The 24,736-nt window shown below is 42.8% G+C and overlaps 1 protein-coding gene across 3 annotated transcripts in view; it reads left to right on the top strand.

Annotated features, from left to right (window-relative positions):
• Positions 1–24,736, top strand: part of SH3BP2 (SH3 domain binding protein 2) — an 83,033-nt gene that overhangs the window by 1,118 nt on the left and 57,179 nt on the right. For all 3 annotated transcript variants that reach the window (XR_014792509.1, XM_084859913.1, XM_084859914.1), the window contains exons 2-6: positions 5,772–5,911; positions 6,838–6,940; positions 9,281–9,398; positions 22,480–22,550; positions 23,269–23,357. Coding sequence is in view for 2 of the 3 variants with exons in the window: in XM_084859913.1 (XP_084716039.1) it covers positions 5,776–5,911; positions 6,838–6,940; positions 9,281–9,398; positions 22,480–22,550; positions 23,269–23,357 (517 nt within the window). In the remaining variant the exon portion in view is untranslated. The remainder of the gene's footprint in view (positions 1–5,771; positions 5,912–6,837; positions 6,941–9,280; positions 9,399–22,479; positions 22,551–23,268; positions 23,358–24,736) is intronic.

The following is a 24,736-nucleotide window of genomic DNA, read 5'->3' as shown; positions in this document are numbered from 1 at the left end:
AGATATTACACGTCTCCTCCTCTTATCTCTCCTTTGGCCCAGAGCCTCTTGGCTTGTGTCAGAGCAAGATGGGAATGACTGGGAATTCTCAGCTTTGTTTCAGCAGTGTTTTGTGCATCAGGAGTTTCCTCACTACAGTTTTTCCTTAGACTAAGGAGAAAACAGTGATTGGAGGCATCAGAAACTCCCCCCCCAAGTTATAATAAATATAAACTTATATTGCTATAAAATATTGATATTTTAATAGAATTCTTAAACTTATCAGGTACTATGTTACTGAATTCTCTGAGAGGCTCTGTGCATCTAAAGGTGATTACACACACCTCAAGCACAATTATTTCCTTACAATTTTAAAAGCTGTTCATGTTTATAAATGGCTTCAATCAACACCTTGATTCTTCAGCTTTCTGAATTTTTTTATTATTGCAGTGACATCTTCAGATTAAAGAAATGCCTTCTGATCTTTTAGACCTTTTTAAGGGCACAATCCTATTGGATCCCCCCTTGATACTCGTAAGGCTCTGAACTCGGAGGCTTACAAGTATCCAGTGCAGAGTGGGAGGTGTGGCGGAGGCGCTCCTGGACTTCAGTGCACCTCTTGCTTGGCGGTTTAGTTAGACAGGCTTTTTTCCTACTGGGGAGGGAAGGAGTCTGGAGAAGCTTGGGGATATGGCATAAGCTCTCCCCTCCCACTGGCATGCCCCCGTTCCGTTCCTTCAGCTGGTGTCTCCATGCTAGCTGTGAGGGGGCCAGGGTCAGGGATGGGAGCTCAGACTTCTGGGTTCAGGGTCAGAGCCCTGTCTCCAGCCTCAGATCCAGGAATCCAAACTATCCTATGGCTCCACTGACTGTCTAGAAGCTATTGGATTGCTCTCGCCATGTGTTAGACTGCTGCAGTGCCTTTCACATGGAGTAGTATTTGATTACGAGAAGCTGCCTCTAGTGCAAAGCTTGGCAGTCTGTCTCCTGCCTTACCATTGTGCTGCAGGGTTTGTACTAGATTCCTGAAACCTTCAGTGCACTAGGGATGTATGCATGTTTCATAACACACCATACTATGTCCTTGGAAACCAAACCTATAACTAAGGAAAGATGAATATTTTCAATATATGGCTTCAGTCTGTGTTTCTGCAAGTAGAGACTTATAACCTTATTTGTAAAATAATACCATTATTAAAACCAATCAATAGTCGTAATGTAGTATGAAACCTTCTGAGCTGCACAGATTTTTTTTTCCATATGGATGTTAAAAAATAGAGGGGGGGGAGAGGAAAATGCATGGTGTTAAATCCTCATTTCAGTCTTGAGATGGTAATGGATGAAACTAATACAAATTGATTAGAACATGGTTTGCCTTGTTAAAAGATGATGAATTACATATCATGCAGGGGCAGAGAAGCAATGGAGGCTGTCTTTTCAGAAACATTGTGCGCATTAAAGTTCCCTTTTTTTAAAGCTCTGGTCAGTTCTCTGTCTTGCACAGGACATAAATAAACTGGGACTTTCTGTGTTGTCATTTTAAATACACTGTAAACTTCCTGGAATTTCTGGCACACATTTTAACACCAAGCACGTACTTTGCTACTAGAAAATATTTTATTTCCTTCTATCCTTCCCCCCCCCCCATGAAAATGGGCATGGGGAATGATCAAACAACTGTGCTGAGGGTTTTTTTTTTAAAGTTAGTTTGCCTGCTACTCACCAGTTGGAGCTAGCTGGTAGAACATTGAATGGTTATTACGGTTCTATTGTGCAAAAAAGGGGGCAATCTGGTTCAGCCTACCCTAGAATTGCTTAAGAATAGGGTTCTACCAAAAGTGCCATATGGAGCTTCATTATGGGCTATGGCAATTTAGATTCATTAGATAGAGCTCAAAATATTTGTGTGTGTGTAAACTTCTGGCAGTTCCCATTTCTACAAAACTAGAATTGGTTCATGCAGAACTGGGTGTAATGGCTATCAAAGCTGAAGCTCTTAAATTAGCCCTGCTTTTTTGGCTAAAAATCATCTTTAAGCAGGTATCAGAATTTATTCTGATGGTAGTGGAAGAGATGGGCCCAAACTCATGGAAGCAAAAAGTGCAACTGGTTGTCATGAGTTTGGGATTTTCTACCTCTTTTAATCCAAGGATATGATAGCACTAAAGTAATATTGCTCCAAAGGCTTAAGGACACTGGGATGTAACCTCAGGTGTCTGGGGTTAAGGTTTGTCAGTCTATCAACTTCTATGCCTCCTTATTCCTTCTTACCTATCTCTCCCCAAATACTTGATAGATCCGCCAAATATTACGATGAGGGTAGCCTTTACTCGGGCAAGATTAAATGTTCTTCCATTGGCAGATTGGGTGGGGCAGCATAAAGGGGTTCCTAAGGAGGATAGAGTATGTGGTTGCAATTCTGTATCAATTGAAGATATTATTCATGTACCTCTAGAATGTTCTATCTATAATGGTCTTAGAGCTAAATATATTCATCTGTTGTTAAAATAGTTGAAGGGAAGGTCATCTCTTGTAAAAGTTTGCTTTCTGTTGTCTAATGCTGACAAATATGTATCCTTCAGAACATCTACATTTCTTGTCAATGTTTTACAGATATGTGTTATGAAGTTTAAAGGCTAGAAGGAAAATTATTCAATTTTTGAGGGTCTATTAGTAGTTTTATGCTGTATAATCTTTTTCTCCCATAACTATGTATAATGTCAATTTGCTAAACTCTTTGTCACCAGTTGGAAGCACACTTCTGTAACTGGAACAATAAGCCCAGTAGACCGCAAAGACCATTTTGAAGATGAGTACCCAGATGTATTGTCATCGTTTTAGACTATTTAGCACAGCCTAGAATATCACTTTTGAGAGAGATGTATTTATTTAAATCATTTCTATGCCATCCTTAAATTTAAAATTTCCAGGCTAGTTTACAAAAACAACACAATAAATAAAATGCAATACTAAAATAATCACAGTAAAAACAATACATCAGAATTTAAAAGCCTAGGAAAATAAGATCTTTGCCTGGTGCCTAAAGACATTAGTGTAGATAGAGGGTGAATTCCACAAGTGAGGAGCCACCACCAAAGACGCCTTCTCTCTTAGCCACCCACTCATTTCTGATGGTGGGACCACCTGCAGGAGGGACTTTGATGACAGTTGACGTTGGAAAATATGTTCTCTCAAGTATTCAGGTTGCAAGGCTTTAAAGAGAAGTGCTTGACTATATCAGTGGAGCTTTTAAATACCAGAGAGATGTGTTTCCAACATCTATCTGCTACCATGCAGTTTTTAGACAGTCTTCATATACAATGCATTGCAGTAGTCTAAGCCAGTGGTCTTCAAAGTGGGGTGTGTGCAACCCAGGGGGTGCACAAGGTGATCCATTGAGGTGTGTGCGAGCCGCCTGATAATTCAACAGCCTCCCGCTGCCTGACAAGCTGCCACTGTGTGCAATGATGGCAGCGGTGGAGGAAATGGGATGGGAGCCGATGTCAGGGTTGGATCGGAGCCCATAGAGCCCCAAAGCAGTTCTGATTCTGAGGAAGAGATAGAAACCGTGGGAGAGGAACCCGCGTGCTGTTCAGAGGCACCACCAGAGGAAGAGTCCCTCCCTGCTTACATTCCTGAGAGTGGTAGCGATCGTGGCAGGCAGGGGGAGGGACAACTGGAGCTTCAGGACGCTAGGCACCGGTGAAGGGACAAGCGGGAGATGGAGGGTGCCGAGCGGAGGCGCTCAGCCCGCTTGGCACGACGTCAACAGCTGTGCCCCGATGCCCCATGGGAAAGGGGTGGACTTTGCCTCCTAGCCCTTAGGTTCAGAGGTTTCCCGCCTTTACCCTCCAAACGGATATCAACTGATTTACTAAGGCTAGAAACCCCTAGTAGGCAGCTCTCTTAAGTTTCCCTCATTGGACTCATGCAATTAGCATCTGTAAGCGTCATTAGGTTGAATGGAAATAAAGCCTTGGAAAAGAGCCCTATCATCTGCATGTTGATTCTGGCTACTTGAGGATTTCAGAAGGCAGCAAGGGTGCTCCTGACAGCCGAGAAGGAAGCTCCATGGAATTTCTGTCTTGGCTCCAGTCCTATCCTGCCTCTGCCATGGCCACCGAGAGCAACTGCGCCAGTCTCTGCCAGGCACGGCAGAGGAAGCTGGCACCCAAGCAGCTGCCATCCTGTTGAAGGAGAGCGGGAAGGAGATTAACTCTTCCCACTCTCCTTTGGCAGAATGAAGCTCAGAAGAAAGTGCATGCTACGACAGCTATGTCAGCCATTGAAACCAAGTATCAGAATAAACTGAGCTTAGAGCCAGACCCCCAAATCGCTGTAACACAAAGTGTTAAAACATATTATATTAATATTTTTAGTGAGAGAGAAAAGGTTTTTTTCTTACCGTTAATACAGTCAGGGCCAGAAATATTGGAACAAGGATAACTGTTTTGGCAGTTGGCCTCTGTACACCACCACATTGAAGTTGAAAGGAAGCACACCCAGATGGGAGCGAAGTCAGGACTTCCAGCTGTAATGCAAGGGGTTTGACAAAAGTGGGGCACTAACCATTCAGGAAGGACCGCCAGTGGTATACACACACACCCGTCGTTGGTGGCTCATAAGTAATGGAACAAACCAACATCATTTCACACTTAAGGATCGCCTTTAATACCTGGATGAAAATCCTTTGCAGTCAATGACTGCCTGAAGTCTGGAACCCATGGACATGACCAAATGCTGAGTTTCCTCCCTCAAGATGTTTTGCCAGGCCTTTACTGCAGCTGCCTTCAGCTGCTTCTTGTTTGTGGGTCTTTCTGCCTTCAGTCTTGTCTTCAGTAAGTGAGAAGCATGCTCTATTGGGTTGCGATCAGGTGACTGACTTGACCATTGAAGAACATCCCACTTCTCTGCCTGGAGAAACTCTTGGGTAGCTTTTGCCGTATGTTTTTGGGTCATTATCCATCTGCAATATGAAGCGGCGTCCTATCAGTTTGGCAGCATTCAGCTGAATCTGAGCAGAAAGTATAGCCCTATACACTTCAGAATTCATCCTGCTGCTTTTATCAGCACTCAGGTCATCCATAAACACCAGTGACCCAGTTCCATTGGTGGCCATACATGCCCATGCCATAACACTGCCTCCACCATGTTTGACAGATGATGTGGTATGCTTTGGATCATCTGTTCCTTTCCTTCTCCATACGTTTCTCTTCCCATCATTCTGGTACAAGTTAATCTTGGTCTCATCAGTCCAAAGAATCTTATTCCAGAACTGGGCAGGCTTTTTTAGGTGTTTGCTGGCAAAGGCTAATCTGGCCTGTCTTGGGACTTTGCTCCCATCTGAGTGTGTTTCCTTTCACCTTCAATGTGGTGGTATACGGAGGCCAACTGCCAAAACAGTTATCTTTGTTCCAATATTTCTGGCCCTGACTGTAAATAAAAGTATTTTAAAAATATTGTTTATTTCATCTTTGTCTCATCCTTTTTTAATTTCTATTTTTTGTATATGTTTTATAATGTACATAGTATATTAGTACAGAAGTACATGTATACGATTTATAAACTTACATGCGTTGGGGGTGCATGCTCAAAAAACGTTTACTGATAGGGGTGTGCGATCAAAAAAGTTTGGAGACCACTGGTCTAAGATGGACTACTGCCCGTGTTATCAGAACATGGGTAAGAGTAGCAAGGCTGTCTCTACCTAAATAATTCATTGCATGTAGACTAATACTGGTGTATTTTAACAAAATGATGTCTCAAATCAAAGTTTTCATCATAAATTTCAGGACAATGACTTCAGAAGAGACATCTTGGCCTGTCCCAATGAAGGCAATTGGATCACAGAACCTACTGACCATGCCTGGAGGTGTTGCCAAGTCAGGATACCTGCACAAAAAAGGAGGAACTCAGTTTCAACTCTTAAAATGTGAGTTGGGAAGGAAGGATACTAATTTGACTTCAGGCCAGCCTCAAATGCTTTTTTTCTGAACTGGGATGAAGTATATCTTTATATTTAGACTGAAACTTCCATTTTACTAAGTTAAAATGGATGAGACTTAATTTTATTGGCATGTCTTTCCTCATTAATTGGTTCTCTAGAGGACTTTTTGTGCTATTAGTTTTTAATACAGTAGAGAGGCATTTGTCACCTACTTCAAACAGAGGGTCTTATCATTGTACTTTTGTTACAGCCCTATTGAAATTTCTGGAAAGAAGGAACTGTGTGTTGTCCCCAGAAAATTCATCTATTGGTATTATATTGTTGTGCAGAATGTGGATGTATTTTAATCTATTAAAGTCTGGTGTAGATGTAACACTGGCCCTGAAAATTATGGTCTGCAAATTAGGAATTAGCCGCAAGAATGCATGCTCCCTCCTCCCATTTCTGGCACCAATTCCTCTTTCCCTTTTCTAGTTGGCCTTATAGTTAACATCTGTACCAATCGGATGCTGACCAGGTTCCTTTATAAACAGGGTTTGCAAACTTTAGTTCCAAACTTCTTAGTTAATATTAAACATGGCTGAGGATGGCTCAAATATATTAGTAAATTATGATTAAGGCTGCCAAAGTTGAGGAGGAGAGAATGAACATCAGAGGGGGAAGGTTGGGAGCACGTGTTCCTGAGGCTGATTTCTGATTTGCTAACTACTGTTCACTTTCAGCTTATATAAAGTACTACAGATTACCCCGCACACTTTGAAGCATTTGGGATGGGGAAAGCTGTTGGCATGCCTTATGACAGGAAACTGGAAGTGATCTGTGGTTCTTTCCATTAGCTAGGGCTACGTTGTAATTTGGTCACATCTCACGTCCTTTTTCTTCCTATTTCCCTCCCCTTGATCTTGCTTCAGGGCCACTGAGGTTCGTGATTATCCACAAGGGTTGTATTTACTACTTCAAGAGCAGCACATCTGCATCTCCTCAGGGTGCCTTTTCATTGAAGGGCTATAACAGGTGAGTGGAAATATAGTTTATTGTATACCACCAAAGTCCTCTACTGCATGATCTACTCCCACTTTTAAGTATTTTTATAGTTCTGAAAAGTTATTATAGTATGCTGTCATCAGACATCAACTATTAAACCTGCCATGCTCACCATGGTGGCCATGGCATGCCCTCTGGCAAGCATGAGAAGCAACAGGTCTTTCAGCCTATGCTCAATGCTGGGGCTCTCATCTCCAGCCCCAATTCTCAGTTGAAACCCCCACTCTCCCCACCTCACTTTCCTGTGGTGAAAAACATGGGGAGAAAGGATTTCAGCTGATGCTGGGCCTCAAAGCCCTAGTACTGAGGATAATCTGAAACCCATGCTCTTCCCACCTCTCTTTCCCATCAGAAGAAGAAGTGGGGAGGGGGAGGTTCCTTTAGCTGTTCCTTGGCATTGGATCTCCATGCAGGAAAGGCTGGTAGGCACGACTTCATTGTTGGGCATTGGCCTCCACCCAGTGCCTCCCCTCTTTTTGGTGCCTGGTGTTTGCCCCCCACCCTCTCTGGTGCATGCCCCATGGCTTGCTTATCATGTCTGTGGATTGTTTATCATATGGATCCCATACTGAAGCAGAAGGCTGACTGGGGAAAGACAGCCTCCTACAATTTATACCAGGCCTGGCTAGTCCAGAAATTTCATAATGTCTGTCAATTCTAAATTATGCTAATACATATTCCTGTTCACTTCTGTGCCTGAAGAAGATCTGAGGCCAAAGTAGCTTATGAGACAAGCCCCCAGCCTCAGGCCATGAAGCACTACTTCAAACCCTAGAGTCCCTAACGACACAGTATTCAAAGTTCAGATTTAAAAAGTAAGAACTGAAGCATATTGGGGATAGTTTTCCTCTTAGCATGTGCATGTTTTTAAGGTAAGCTGTGTTTGAGCTACTGAACTACCTTGTCATGTGTGCTGGCACACATCTTAGCACAATCCTTCAAGCCAAGCTTCAGAAAAAAAGTAATATATTAAGGGTTGGTCTGTCTGTATAGGCAAACTAGGCAGTTGCCCAAGGCATAAAGTCAAGTGGGGTGCCAAATTCAAGGGAGAAATACAAATTTAAAAAAACAAATAAAATAATGATGTCATTATTTCAATTCCTGTGCGCATGCAGAGGGAGTATGATCAAGGTTTGGAGATGAATGAGAGACCGATTGGGGATGGTGGGGCTAAATCAGGCTGCCCACCTGCCTTTGGGACCCGGTCTTCCCTCAGGTGACACAGGGTATCCTCCTGCTCCGCTGCTGGTCCCAGTTGGAGGCAGGGAGTGTGACCCCCCACACACCCCTGAGAACGGGTGCTTCCTTTGTCCTCGAAGCACTGAGCCTAGGGGCTGGCGGTGCCATGTTGCCCCAAGGCTGCAACCCAGACCCTTCTTCCAGGGCTGTGCCAGTCTCCTCTGTTGTTTTTATGAGACCCTCTGTGCTGATATAGTGCTTAGTTTAAAAAAACATTTTGGACACGTTCTATTATAAATGATAATACTTCTGCTTCCGAAGGTATGGGGTGTGTGTTGCCTCTTTATTAAATGGAAAATAGGGGCAAAATGTTTCTCATTTTACCAAAATCCTCAGCCTAGATCTGCCCATGAGGCTTGCGGGTGGGGGCACTGACTGCATAGTTTGCCATGGGCGCCAGTTGCTGGCAGCTATTTTAGGGCCACCCCTGAATATGTTGTGATCAGCAAGGTGGCAAAATGAATTCAGTGTCCTCCGTATACTCATAAGGTGTGAGTTTTCATCCCACTATATATGTTAATTAGCTTTCCAATGCCAGGATGTTTGTGTTATCAACATTACTTTGTGAATGGTCTCTGCAATTATTTTACATACATTTGAGCCTTAACATAATGATCACAGCCTGATTGGTTGGTTGGTTGTTTTTTGTGCTTCATTTCCCTAACCTCGCTGCTTACAGCAGGGGGTGGTGTTCTACAATTATGTGCCAACTCAGGGTAATACTTCATGCATTTGATGAAGTGGACTCTAATCCATGGAAGCTTATGCTGTAATAAATTTCCTTGTTTTCAAGGCACCAAAAGACACCTTTGTTTTTTCTGCAACAGATTAACATGGCTACCCCTCTTGAAACTGTTTCACACAGGAAAAGGGCTTTCTCTTGATATGGAATCCTTTCTTCCTCATTTTGGCAAAACACTAGGGAAATGGTCATGTGGATTATATTGCTTTAGTCCTCCTTGGACAGATGTTGCTGAAAGGTCTTCGTGTAATTATGGTTGTACATTCAGATATCTTTACAAACAACACAATTTAAGTCTTCTCTTCAAAATTAATTTCATTATTACACAGGGTTATGCGGGCAGCAGAAGAGACAACATCAAACAATGTATTCCCTTTCAAGTTGGTTCATATTAGCAAGAAGCATAGGACCTGGTTTTTTTCTGCCTCCTCTGAAGACGAAAGGAAGGTAAAACAACATTTATGATCCAAATAACATGTTTAAATGAACCTGACATTTGAAAGGATATTGAGGAATTAAGCCACATTAGTTGCAATAAAATCACAACATACATTTTCAAGAGCTGACTAATTCTCCCGGTGGGAATACGTGAAATCTGCTGCTGCAGTCATCCTGCATCATGAGTATTGGAAAAAGGCAGCAGACTGTCTTTTTTATCTGCCATATTTATAAGCTGACCATTAGCATATGCTCTCTGGGTGGCTTACAGAGCTAAGAATAATATACATTACACTAAAATACAATATTTAAAATACAACCGAGTCAGTCAAATGCAGCTTTAAAAAAATGTTCCTTTTTTAGCAGCAGAAAAATAATGCCAGCTCTTAAAATATTTTTTTGAAATGCAAATTGTTTAAAAGGGCTGTGTAAATAACAAGGTCTTCACCTGGTGCCAGAAAGATGAGAGAGGAAGGCAGCTCTAGTTTGGTCTCATTATTTGTTACTGTTAACACCTCTTTACCTTTTCTTGGCTGGGACACTATTTCCTCTGCTTCTGCTTCCTCAGATGCAGGATAGCTGAGAAAAGGATGAAAAAGAGACAGGATTCTAGGGGCTGGCTGAAGGGTTTCTATGAGTAGGAGTGGCTTCTGGTTGTGTTTATACAGTCTCCAGTAAATGCTAACCTAAAATTTGGTTTTTAATCTATAAATTGTGTTCTAAGATAAATAATCCTGTGCTGTTATTAAATTCTGTGAACTTTAATAGGTTAGCAGTCGCTGCTGAAATGAAATAATAAAAAAGAGAACATGTTAATTTTATCTGGGCTTTAACAGTTTCACAGATTCAATCTGTTGTTGACAGTGTGGTTTTGATGTCAGAGATACCAAGTATAATGTGTAGTCCAGGATGAGATGTTTATGGTAGGAAGTGGAGGAAGATGGCTAGAAAGAAAAGAAGCAGCTGAAAAGTATGCATTATCCTGGAATGCCAAACTTAGTACTATATACCCAAAATATACAGTACTAGTTGCTGTAAAGGAATAAAATACAGAATCCTTGCCCAGAGAGCTTATAATGGTGAGGATGCTATCACACACTCTTCCTGCTTCTGCTGAACAGTAGCCATGGGAGACCATATCCCTGTGAAAAGGAACCAGGAGGAGGGAGATTAGCAGAGGAAGCTGGTGGCTAATCTGATGGCGGGGGGGGGGGGGGAGAGAAGGTCAGCAGAGGCGGAGCCAACAGGTCACAAGAGGCAGAACAGTCTTTGTATCCCCAACAGCACATACCACAGAAAGGAAGAACTGAGGCACATAAACTTTAAGATTGTACATGCAAAGGAAGGGGTGAGGAAATCACAGCTGCGCAAAAGAATTCCTTTGGACCCACATTATCTTGTTCCAGAAACAACTGCTGTTCCACAGAGAATCATGAGTGAACAGTAGGGGGGAGTATCACACAATCGCACAAAATCATGATGCTGCCATTCCTAATGATAATATTCTCAGAGCCAGACAGCCAGGGCGAGCTCAAGGCCATGATGGACCCCAGGGTGGCCATCTGCTGTGAGCCCCCTACTCTGCCCCCAATACTGAACTCTCTCTCTCTCTCTCTCTCTGTCTCTCTGTCTCGCACGCACGGACACCACGCATGAGCGCAGTGTACAATAATAATGCAAAAATATTTTAAAAGTTTGGGGGGAGTGGAGAGGAGGATGTGGGCAAAATGGAGGAGAAGGAGGTGGTTGTAGCTGCAACAAAGGAGGAAAGGGAAGAATGGGCTGGAGGGGAAAGGTTTAACCCTACCCTCCCTGAATGCCATCATCCCATCTGAATCAGGACCAGCCATGCTTACATGGGGATAAAATACAGGCTTTGACTATGGGAATTTTAAACATTAAATCATAGTGAAGGAAGCTGCAATGATGAAACTTTGCTCTTCCAGAACTGTGCAGACTTGGGGGAATGAACATAAAAAAGGCACCACCTCCACACAGACAAAATGGTGAGAGGGAGCAGTGAAGGGGGGGAGAACTTTGGCTTCGTCTTGTCATTCTCCACCCACTGGTGTAGACAGAATATAGCAGCAATTTCCCCTGACAGTGTGGAAAGTTGCACGACAACTCCATTTGTAGTTTACAGCAGAAAAGCAATGATTGGTGGTACTAGGAGCTCTTGGTCTGGAAGCACCCTAGATCGCTCCAGCGTTTCCCCTTCTACTGTTTCTGTCCACCATGTTCCAAGGGACTACATGTTCTTCACGTGTGGGAGGTTTTGCATTGTGTAAGATTAAGTTTATCTGTCCCCTTCATGGATCACTGCCTTGTGGCGAAGGGGCTTGCATAACTCAGTGAAGCCATAAGCTATGCCGTGCAGGGCCACCCAAGACGGACAGGTCATGGCAGAGAGTTCTGACAAAATGTGGTCCACTGGAGAAGGAAATGGCAACCCACTCCAGTATTCTTGCCAAGAAAACCCCATGGAACGTATCACAAGGCTAAAAGAGATGACGCCGGAAGATGAGCCCCTCAGGTCGGAAGGTGTCCAATATGCTACCGGGGAAGAGCAGAGGGTATTTCCAAGCAGCGCCAGAAAGAGTGAAGCGGCTGGGCCAAACCCGAAAGGACACTCAGCTGTGGATGTGTCTGGTGGTGAAAAGAAAATCCGATGCTGTAAAGAACAATATTGTTTAGGAACCTGGAATGTCAGATCAATGAATCAAGGTAAGCTGGAGGTGGTCAAACATGAGATGGCAAGATTGAACATCGACATCTTGGGAATCAGCGAACTAAAATGGACAGGCATGGGCGAATTTAATTCAGGTGACCATCATATCTACTATTGTGGGCAAGAATCCCTTAGAAGAAATGGAGTAGCGCTCATAGTCAACAAAAGGGTGGGAAAAGCAGTACTGGGGTACAATCTTAAAAATGATAGAATGATCTCAGTACGAATCCAAGGCAAACCATTCAACATCACAGTAATTCAAGTCTATGCCCCAACCACTGAGGCCGAAGAAGCTGAGGTTGATGGGTTCTATGAAGACCTACAACACCTTCTAGAACTAACACCAAAAAAAGATGTCCTCTTCATCATAGGGGATTGGAATGCTCAAGTAGGAAGTCAAGAAATCACGGGGATAACAGGCAGGCATGGCCTTGGTGTACAAAATGAAGCAGGACAAAAGCTAATAGAGTTTTGCCAAGAGAACACGCTGATCATAGCAAACACTCTTTTCCAACAGCACAAGAGGCGACTCTACACATGGACATCACCAGATGGTCAATATCAAAATCAGATTGATTATGTCCTTTGCAGCCAAAGATGGAGAAGCTCAATACAGTCAGTAAAAATAAGACGTGGAGCTGACTGTGGCTCAGATCATGAGCTGCTTCTTGCAAAATTTCGGCTTAAATTGAAGAACGTAGGGAAAACCACTAAACCATTCAGGTATGACCTAAATTATATCCCTTATGAATATACAGTGGAGGTAAGGAATAGATTTAAGGGATTAGACTTGATAGACAGAGTGCCAGAGGAGCTATGGACGGAGGTCCGTAACATTGTTCAGGAGGCAGCAAGGGAAACCATCCCAAAGAAAAAGAAGTGCAAGAAAGCCAAGTGGCTGTCTGATGAGGCTTTACAAGTAGCTGAGGAAAGAAGGGAAGCGAAAAGCAAGGGAGAAAGGGGAAGATATATCCAACTGAATGCAGAGTTCCAGAGAATTGCAAGGAGAGACAAGAAGGCCTTCTTAAATGAGCAATGCAAAGAAATCGAGGAAAACAACAGAATGGGAAAGACTAGAGATCTCTTCAAGAAAATCGGAGATCTCAAGGGAACGTTTTGTGCAAAGACGGGCATGATAAAGGACAAAGAAGGCAGGGACCTAACAGAAGCAGATGAGATTAAGATGAGGTGGAAAGAATACACAGAAGAATTACACAAGAAAGATCTTAATGTCCCTGATAGCCAGGAGAGTACGGTCACTGAACTTGAGCCGGACATCCTCGAGAGTGAAGTCAAGTGGGGCTTAGGAAGCATTAGTAACAACAAAGCTAGTGGAGATGACAGTATTCCAGCTGAGCTATTTAAAATCCTAAAAGATGATGCTGTTAAAGTGCTGCATTCAATATGCCAACAAATCTGGAACACTCAACAATGGCCGCAAGACTGGAAAAGGTCAGTTTACATTCCAATTCCAAAGAAGGGCAACGCCAAAGAGTGTTCAAACTAATGCACAATTGCGCTCATTTCACATGCCAGCAAGGTGATGCTCAAAATCCTACAAGCTAGGCTTCAGCAGTATGTGAACCGAGAACTACCGGAAGTACAAGCTGGGTTTCGAAGAGGCAGAGGAACTAGAGATCAAATCGCCAACTTTCGCTGGATCATGGAGAAAGCAAGAGAATTCCAGAAAAACGTCTATTTCTGCTTCATTGACTACGCTAAAGCCTTTGATTGTGTGGATCACAACAAACTGTGGCAAATTCTTAAAGTGATGGGAATACCAGACCACCTTACCTGTCTCCTGAGAAACCTGTACGAGGGTCAAGAAGCAACAGTGAGAACCAGACGTGGAACAACCGATTGGTTCAAAATTGGGAAAGGAGTACGACAAGGCTTCATATTGTCACCCTGCTTATTTAACTTATATGCAGAGTACATCATGAGAAACGCCGGGTTGGATGAATCTGGTTGGAATTAAGATTGCTGGGAGAATTATCAACAACCTCCGATATACAGACGATACCACCCTAATGGCAGAAAGCAAAGAGGATCTCAAGAGCCTCTTGTTGAGGGTGAAAGAGGAGAGTGCAAAAGCTGGTTTGAAACTCAACATTACAAAAACTAAGATCATGGCATCTGGCCCCATCACTTCCTGGCATATGAAAGGGGAAGAAATGGAAGCAGTGACAGATTTTACTTTCCTGGACTCCAAGATCACCGCAGATGGTGACTGTAGCCATGAAATTAAAAGACGCTTGCTCCTTGGGAGGAAAGCTATGGCAAACCTAGACAGCATAGTAAGAAGCAGAGACATCACCTTGCCGACAAAGGTCCGTCTAATCAAAGCTATGGTTTTCCCAGTAGTAATGTATGGCTGTGAGAGCTGGACTATAAGGAAGGCTGAGTGCCGAAGAATTGATACTTTCAAACTGTGGTGCTGGAGAAGACTCTTACGAGTGCCCTGGACTGCAAGGAGGTCAAATCAGTCCATCCGAAAGGAAATCAACCCTGAGTGCTCATTGGAAGGACAGATGCTGAAGCTGAAGCTCAAATATTTTGGCCACCTAATGCAAAGAGAAAACTCTCTGGAAAAGACCCTGATGCTGGGAAAGACTGAAGTCAAAAGGAGAAGGGGACGGCAGAGGATGAGATGGCTAGATAGCATCACGGATGCAATGAATATGAACTTGAGCACATTCCGGGAGAGAGCGCAGGACAGGAAGGCCTGGCATGCTGTGGTCCATGGGGTCATGAAGAGTCGGACACAACTGAACAACTGAACAACAACAACAAAGTTTATCTGTAAGGTTTTTAAGGGATCCATTGTATTTCATTAATGTTGTGAGCCATTTGGGGGAATATGGTCAAAGTGGCATACAAATATAATCAATTTTTTTTAAAGGAAAGAATTCACCTTAAGCACTCACTTAGAAGTTAGCACAGGTGTCTATAGACTCAGGCCTTATTCAGGTATGCAAATTATCTGAACAGAAATCACATGGGGTGAGAGAGTGGCAGGGCTGCACTTGCTGTTCCTGCCTCCATCAGCCTCACTGTCTGTGCACTGGGGAGGAGACGCCTCTAGTGGCAACGCTGCTCTACATGTGTAGGCTCTCCCGTAACGTGGAACCTTATTGGTTCCACATCACAGCAGGAGCCTATGCACATAGAGCACACTCCCCTTGACAAATGTACCTCCTGTGCATGTACAGTGGTGGGAGGGGAGAAGTTCTGGGTTCAGCTAGTGGGTTCAGCCCCACATTCCCATTTAATGCAATTGTTGATTGTGTGATTTAGACACTTGAATAGGACTAAAGTGCCAGTAAGATAGTCCTCTGCTGTGGTCAAGTAAGGAGGTAAAGCTTTTGAAAACCAAAAACAAATTATAAAAACTCTCCCATCCTTAATTATGCCTTCTGAAAGTGTATAGTCAATGTTTGAGTGTAGTTCCTGCATGCGACTGAAAGTTTCTTATCCTGAACTCTTGGTTCCAGAGATTGAGTTTTAATAACATTTCCACAGTTATGAACTGTACTCATAAGGTGCATCTACTTCTCTGTAGATGCATACTTGCTTTGTAAAGATCAAATTACTTAGCATAACACCTCATATATTATTATTACATAATTAAAGGGGAACAGAAGTGTCCTTTAATTAAGATAAGCCACACATACACAAAAGGTTCTGCCATTGTGAGCCTTTTATAAGACTCTACTGCTTATAAAAATGACACCTGTTCAGCTAATAATGGGAAACCGTAGGCATCCATAATCTACTTGATGGGGTCTGCAGTTGTGCAAATTTCAAAGTGATCCAATAAAAATTGCCAGAAGTACAGCAAATTAAAAAGTGCTGAAAACTGACAAATTTGTACTTTTTACTTCAAGCTGCAGCTTGAGATACCATATATTTCCTTTCCAATTTTGTTGAAAACTACTAACGTACTCTATTCAGGTTTATTGAGGAGATGTGCCTTTCATTAGTTTGGTGGAGTTCTGAGCAGTGGTTCAGTAGTTTCTGTGGTTTTTCTGCCTCATGAAAGCTTATAGCAGCAACTGCTGGCAAAGTTATGTCAGGCATGTTTAGTTTCACTCTGAAGCTAGAATGCTGCCAGTGTTTTGAGAGGAGTTCCAGTGTTTCTTTGAGCATTCTGACAGTGGCTGAGTGGTAGCAGGAAACTGTCAATTGCAATAAGAGTGAGGTAATTTTGAAGGCTGAGGGAATCACTCTCAGTAATTGAGAGATCACTGATGAAGAGGCGATAAGGAGGGAAACAGAAATGGTATGCTGGAATCCTGTATAGGTGTAATTTCTGAACATAGAGGGACATAACTATTCATTTACACACTTACAGTGCGTGTGTCCGTGCATGCACACTTGTGTTTCAGAATCATTCCATGAGTTGGAAATAGTTCAGGGCTATTGTATCAGTTCTAATACTTGTAAAGATCTGTGGTAAAGTGCATGAAATAGACTCAGATGAATGAAGAGTTAGTATTCATAGGAGGGGCCATCTGCCCAGCCCTGTAGCCAGGGTGGAGCAAATGGGTGCACTGCCCTCCCCCCCCCCAATACCCTAGAGCTGTACTTCACACATGCACCCAGGAGTTTTTGGAAAATTGGCTTTTTAATTTGTGATATGACAGACAATGACAGCCTCCATTTAAAGAACATATCATTTTAAGAATAGGAGCAATTTAAGAATAGGAACCTCTGAAAAATTCAGTGAATAAGGCAAAGCATGTGCACAACAAACACCTCATCTGGAAGAGCCCCCAAAAGTCTGTTCATTCAAGGCTTTTCCAGATGAAAGTGGATTTGTCATGATCACAATCACCCTATAATTAAGTGATCCTGAAAAGAACAGCCGGTATAGTAATGTGACCCTTGAAGAGTTGAATATTAGAACTTTGTATTATGGGTTAGAGTTAGACTCCACCTCTTGGACTTTCCTTTGTTCTCCTTTTCAGTTTCAGTTGAGTTCTCTACCCAGCCAGCAATAAAGAAGAATGTTTGTTTGCCTGCAGTAAGAAGAAAGAGTTTGTTTGTAGTTATTATGATGAGTAGAGCAGGATTCCCCTTCATGGATCACTGCCTTGTTGTGGCGAAGGGGCTTGCGTAACTCAGTGAAGCCATAAGCTATGCCGTGCAGGGCCACCCAAGACGGGCAGGTCATGGCAGAGGGTTCTGACAAAATGTGGTCCACTGGAGAAGGAAATGGCAACCCACTCCAGTATTCTTGCCCAGAAAACCCCATGGAACGTATCACAAGGCTAAAAGATATGACGCCGGAAGATGAGCCCCTCAGGTCGGAAGGTGTCCAATATGCTACTAGAGAAGAGCAGAGGGTATTTCCAAGTAGCGCCAGAAAGAGTGAAGCGGCTGGGCCAAAGCCGAAAGGACACTCAGCTGTGGATGTGTCTGGCGGTGAAAAGAAAATCCGATGCTGTAAAGAACAATATTGTTTAGGAACCTGGAATGTCAGATCAATGAATCAAGGTAAGCTGGAGGTGGTCAAACATGAGATGGCAAGATTGAACATCGACATCTTGGGAATCAGTGAACTAAAATGGACAGGCATGGGCGAATTTAATTCAGGTGACCATCATATCTACTATTGTGGGCAAGAATCCCTTAGAAGAAATGGAGTAGCACTCATAGTCAACAAAAGGGTGGGAAAAGCAGTACTGGGGTACAATCTTAAAAATGATAGAATGATCTCAGTACGAATCCAAGGCAAACCATTCAACATCACAGTAATTCAAGTCTATGCTCCAACCACTGAGGCCGAAGAAGCTGAGGTTGATGGGTTCTATGAAGACCTACAACACCTTCTAGAACTAACACCAAAAAAAGATGTCCTCTTCATCATAGGGGATTGGAATGCTAAAGTAGGAAGTCAAGAAATCACCGGGATAACAGGCAGGCATGGCCTTGGTGTACAAAATGAAGCAGGACAAAAGCTAATAGAGTTTTGCCAAGAGAACATGCTGATCATAGCAAACACTCTTTTCCAACAGCACAAGAGGCGACTCTACACATGGACGTCACCAGATGGTCAATATCGAAATCAGATTGATTATGTCCTTTGCAGCCAAAGATGGAGAAGCTCCATACAGTCAGTCAAAACAAGACCTGGAGCTGACTGTGGCTCAGATCATGAGCTGCTTCTTGCAAAATTTCGGCTTAAATTGAAGAACGTCGGGAAAACCACTAAACCGTTCAGGTATGACCTCAGTCATATCCCTTCTGAATATACAGTGGAGGTGAGGAATAGATTTCAGGGATTAGACCTGATAGACAGAGTGCCTGAGGAACTATGGACGGAGGTCCGTAACATTGTTCAGGAGGCAGCAACGAAATCCGTCCCAAAGAAAAAGAAATGCAAGAAAGCCAAGTGGCTGTCTGATGAGGCTTTACAAGTAGCTCACAAAAGAAGGGAAGCGAAAAGCAAGGGAGAAAGGGGAAGATATACCCAACTGAATGCAGAGTTCCAGAGAATAGCAAGGAGAGACAAGAAGGCCTTCTTAAATGAACAATGCAAAGAAATCGAGGAAAACAACAGAATGGGGAAGACTAGAGATCTCTTCAAGAAAATTGGAGATCTCAAGGGAACGTTTTGTGCAAAGACGGGCATGATAAAGGACAAAGAAGGCAGGGACCTAACAGAAGCAGATGAGATTAAGAAGAGGTGGCAAGAATACACAGAAGAATTACACAAGAAAGATCTTAATGTCCCTGATAGCCAGGAGAGTACGGTCACTGAACTTGAGCCGGACATCCTCGAGAGTGAAGTCAAGTGGGCCTTAGGAAGCATTAGTAACAACAAAGCTAGCGGAGATGACAGTATTCCAGCTGAGCTATTTAAAATCCTACAAGATGATGCTGTTAAAGTGCTGCATTCAATATGCCAACAAATCTGGAACACTCAACAGTGGCCACAAGACTGGAAAAGGTCAGTTTACATTCCAATTCCAAAGAAGGGCAACGCCAAAGAGTGTTCAAACTACCGCACAATTGCGCTCATTTCACATGCCAGCAAAGTTATGCTCAAAATCCTACAAGCTAGGCTTCAGCAGTATGCGAACCGAGAACTACCGGAAGTACAAGCTGGGTTTAGAAGAGGCAGAGGAACTAGAGATCAAATCGCCAACATTCGCTGCATCATGGAGAAAGCAAGAGAATTCCAGAAAAACGTCTATTTCTGCTTCATTGACTATGCTAAAGCCTTTGATTGTGTGGATCACAACAAACTGTGGCAAATTCTGAAAGTGATGGGAATACCAGACCACCTTACCCGTCTTCTGAGAAACCTGTACGAGGGTCAAGAAGCAACAGTAAGAACCAGACATGGAACAACCGATTGGTTCAAAATTGGGAAAGGAGTACGACAAGGCTGCATATTGTCACCCTGCTTATTTAACTTATATGCAGAGTACATCATGAGAAATGCCGGGTTGGATGAATCACAGGTCGGAATTAAGATTGCCGGGAGAATTATCAACAACCTCCGATATGCAGACGATACCACCCTAATGGCAGAAAGCGAAGAGGATCTCAAGAGCCCCTTGTTGAGGGTGAAAGAGGAGAGTGCAAAAGCTGGTTTGAAACTCAACATTAAAAAAACGAAGATCATGTCATCTGGCCCTATCACTTCCTGGCATATAGAAGGGGAAGAAATGGAAGCAGTGACAGATTTTACTTTCTTGGGCTCCAAGACCACCGCAGATGGTGACTGTAGCCATGAAATTAAAAGACGCTTGCTCCTTGGGAGGAAAGCTATGGCCAACCTAGACAGCATAGTAAGAAGCAGAGACATCACCTTGCCGACAAAGGTCCGTCTAATCAAAGCTATGGTTTTCCCAGTAGTAATGTATGGCTGTGAGAGCTGGACTATAAGGAAGGCTGAGTGCCGAAGAATTGATGCTTTCGAACTGTGGTGCTGGAGAAGACTCTTACGAGTGCCCTGGACTGCAAGGAGGTCAAATCAGTCCATCCGAAAGGAAATCAACCCTGAGTGCTCATTGGAAGGACAGATAATGAAGCTGAAGCTCCAATATTTTGGCCACCTAATGCGAAGAGAAAACTCCCTGGAAAAGACCCTGATGCTGGGAAAGACTGAAGGCAAAAGGAGAAGGGGACGGCAGAGGATGAGATGGCTAGATAGCATCACGGATGCAATGAATATGAACTTGAGCACGCTCCGGGAGACAGCGCAGGACAGGAAGGCCTGGCGTGCTATGGTCCATGGGGTCACGAAGAGTCGGACACGACTGAACGACTGAACAACAACAACAGAGCAGGATTGGGTGCTTATTGCTAAAGGGTCAAATAAAAGAGATAACATAAAGTGACCTAAAAAAAAATATCTACCCAAAGTTACCCTTTACTCATTTAAAGCACTATATTCACAATCATCATGGCTATTTTTCTCCTTTTTGTTGAGTACTTGATAGCAAATGATAACAGCCCTAGGGGAATAGAAACACTGCTGTGCATGCTACGGTTGGCTGGCCGGCCACCTAAGCTGTAACTCAACTGTAATTTCTGATTTTCTCAATGTGTGCAGCTCAGCATGAGGCCTTTTCAGGTTTGTTGGGGCAGAAGAAAGTTATGCATATTGTTCTCAGCACCACGCTCCTTAAATGCTTGACTATGGTTGCATTGTAATGTGCTCTTACTCTTGTTTCTAAACGTGCTTTTTTGTTTTTGTATTGGTGTTGTCGTGATATAAGTTTAAAACTGATTTTTTGAGAAAATAAGCTCCACACTAGTTTTTAACTTCCTAGTTATAGCATAAGCTATTTTGTTTGCTTTACACCTTTTGGTATCCCCCTTGTTCACTGTATCCTTAACAGCCTTTTCTCTGATGAAACAAAAAATATGCCAGTCATTTAATTCCTAGTGTTCATATTAAATTTTCCGTTAACTTGACCTTTACATACCCCATTGTGTAAGTTAACATACTCTCTGCCTGGAGGAAAAGTGAGAGGGAAAGTTGGTGCCTTTCCCTTCCCCAGGCTTGGCTCTCATCCTCTCCATCAATGGGGAGGGGGGAGAATTGGCTAGTGTTATGCACCACACCACCCCTAAATCCCCCACCTAGAAATGTTGCTGCCTCACCTAACAAGGAGGCCTGGCTGCAGGGCTACATCTGCCTCTTCATGGCAGTCTGAGGAGAAAATCTCCGTGTTGTTGCTGGCTGTTACTGTTAAGATGGCTGATTGTAGTCAAGAGGCTGTACACAGTAGCTGTTCCAATAGGCATGAAACAAAAGTTTTTGCTGAATAAGACGTGGCCTAAGCTCCGTAGACGTGACAGGTAGACGCCAAAGCTGTGATCCACTGATCAGGCATTTTGTGATGGTGCCCACAGCAGTTTCTCAAATTCCCAGACAGGTCCAAAATGGTTGGGGATACCTGTTTTAGACCCTGAATGACGTTGCAGGTTGAGATTGGTCTGGAATGAAGGTGAGGGCGGATGGCTTCCAGCACACCATAAGCTTTATATTTTGCATAAATAAAACTAACATTTTGGATAAATTTATCTACTTGCAATTTCTTGCTTTTGAACTGCTAGATTGGCAGGAGCTGGGACTGAAGACGGGAGCTCACACCATCACGCGGGACTCGGGTCTCAAACTGCTGTCCTCCCGACCTTCCGGTCTGCAATTCAGCGTCTTGACCACTAAGCCACCGCGGCCCCAATTTACCTTTACCTTTTTAGAGACTGGTCAGTTTAAATGTTCACTTGGAATGATTGTTCCAATGATTGCAGTCCTTGCGATCACTGCATTAGTGTCAAGGTGCCTGCAGATAGAGCATTTAATAATCTGTTCTAGAATCTTCCCAAGTATTGATGTCAGACTGACTGGTCTATAATTCCCCAGATCTTCCTTTTTGAAGATAGGGACAACACTTGCCTTCAGTCATCTGGCACTTCACCCATTCACAAGTGTACACTTTATCAGTACGCATTTGTGAGGGGCAGCACCAAACCTGTGATTTGTGTGACAAAATTGTCACGCAGCTTTCATAGAATCATAGAATCATAGAATAGTAGGGTTGGAAGGGGCCTACAAGGCCATCGAGTCCAACCCCCTGCTCAATGCAGGAATCCATACACCAATGCTTTGGTGTATGTTTGGGGGAGATACTGGTTTGGGTGGTCCATAGTAAACTGAACCTTTGTTTCATAGCTTGGTGCATGCAAACTGGTGCATGGAGTTGTATCTTGTAAATGTGTATGTTTAAAAATGCTTTGTTTTAAAAAATCACAACCTACATTTTCAAAAGCTGGTTAATTCTTCCACACAGAATGTGTAAAAACCCTACAGAATAAAGCATGGTTGTTGTCTTTCAGGACTGGATGGCCTCACTTAGGAGAGAAATAGATCACTACCATGAGAAGAAAGAAACAGTTACTGACTTAAGGTCTGCACCTGCTAGTGCAGGCATCATGTTCTTTATCATTCTGGTGACTTGCATTAAGCTGTTATTTGCAAAGAAACTTCCTGCTGCTTGAAAACCGATGGAGTTTTAAATTATTTTTTTAATTATAAAATGTGGCAACTACCCAGCATTAAGATGACTACACACAACAGATTTATTATATATGCAATCTTCTCAATGTCTCTTTATATTGATAGGGAAGTCATAACTTTATTCATTATTATGTAGTCAGCCAGTGTATATTTGCCTTCAATTAAAGAGATGTTTTTCCTTTGGCCTGTTCAGACTGGATTTCTTTGTCTGCAAATCCTCACTGGCTTTAGGTTTCACATGAGCTGCTTACAAAAGTGTGGAGTTGATTGTCATGTAAGTTCTTGGTGCAGCACTGTATAAAATTGATGTTATTGTGGCCAGCTCTCCAACTAATGGCAGCAAAATAAGTGAACTATAGCAATGTTTAATTGTATAATACAATCTTATGCAACACTTGCTATCTTGCATCCCCTTGCTTTTGATGTTTTGCTCTAAAGTCTGAAATAACAACTTTGCCTCTTAAAACCATTCCATTTCATCAGTAACATAGGAAGTAAATGGTTTCACAGCTGCTTCATATTTCTGTAATAAATTGCTCTAGTTTTACCATTTCCATAAGGTCAGTATGCAAGTGCTATAATTAAAATCTCTTTCCCTGTGTTTCTAGTGACTCGGGTTCAGATGCTGACAGTTTCTATGGCTCAGTAGAACGACCCGTTAATATACACTATTCTCAACATTCAACAGAAAGTGCAGGTGAGAATATCATTTTGAAATTCCCTTTAGGTAAAGATGATGCACCTGATAGGTGTTTCTCTTGTACTACCCGCTGTATTGAGTTGAATGTCATAGTAAATACAAAACAAGAAATATTAAGAAATGTTTGCCATCCAGGGCAAAATCAGTGACGTACATTGTGCCAGCACTGATGGAGAGGGATTAAACTACTATCAGTCACTGAAGGAACAAACATTACTTTTTCCTTGCACCATATTCAGATTAAGAACATAAGAGCTATGCTGTGTCAGATGAAAGGCCTGCCGGTTCCAATCAGATGCCTATAGGAAGTGGGCCTATAGTCGGGGGGGCAGGAAGGACCTTCCCTCCCCCTAAATTTTCTTTGTCCCCCCCTAATTCTTTTACAAACGAATAATTAAATTCATTACGGAAAGTCTAGAAAACCAACAGGAAAGCCTTTGTTTTTCTTCTTTAAGGTACAGGTGCTATTATTTGGGATGGGTAGGGGTGGGGTGCCACAATGCAATTTGCTTACCATGAAAAATCCTTTGATATGGGCCAGGAAGCAGAGATTATGTTGCAGAACCCAGAGTCAGAGAGACCACGGAGTGAAGGAAAAAGAGATTCTTTATTTAACGCGCGGGCTTAAGGCTGGAATCGTTTCCAAAGAGCCAGAAGCCCCGATTTACATTAGCACATTGGTTTTATAGACATTGTGACACATATGAAACGGCTCCTCCTCCCCCTCCCGCATGGGGTTGCAATCCTCAACATTTTTCCTCCTAGCACCATTGTTTATAATACAAGAGCTGGGTTATAGGGTAGCCATGATAAGGAGAGAACAGAAGAGAACAGCAGAGAACAAGATATACAATTGTATGACCTTTGACAAGATAAGGAATTCCTGTGTCTCGTCAGCTTACAATATATTCAAGGGAGAAAGAGCTCAGCAAGAACATGAAGCATGAGACTGCATGAGGCTACTTAGTCTGATCCCCGATATGGCTGCTACATTCCCCCCTTAAATGCATAATTTCATTACAATTATAGCACTTCTGATAACTATACAAAGCTTTTTGTGACATACATATTACTTAGCCTCTTGTTGGGCTATTAGAGCATAGAGGGCAGCAGTTTTACTAGCTGAGACATAAAACAGATTGGTTAAACAGCGCATAAGACAAGGAACGCAGAGACATAACAGAACTTTTATGAACAATACTGGTAGAATTAGGATGAACAATGCTTTTAAGCTAGCTAAGATCTGGAAGCCAAGGGGTTAACTAATTGAGCTAATTGTTTTGTCTTATTGTTTTGTTAGCTACTATATTGTGCAGCTTGTTGATCTGTTCATCTACAGCATTGCCATTATCAGTTAAGTTAAAACAACAGAGCTT

This window comes from Heloderma suspectum, chromosome 5 (assembly GCF_057233095.1).
Source record: "Heloderma suspectum isolate Gila_16-S chromosome 5, 16-S_ref, whole genome shotgun sequence".
NCBI lineage: Eukaryota > Metazoa > Chordata > Lepidosauria > Squamata > Helodermatidae > Heloderma > Heloderma suspectum.
The sequence above is the reverse complement of the archived record's forward strand: the minus strand, read 5'-3'. Positions and strand labels throughout refer to the sequence as shown.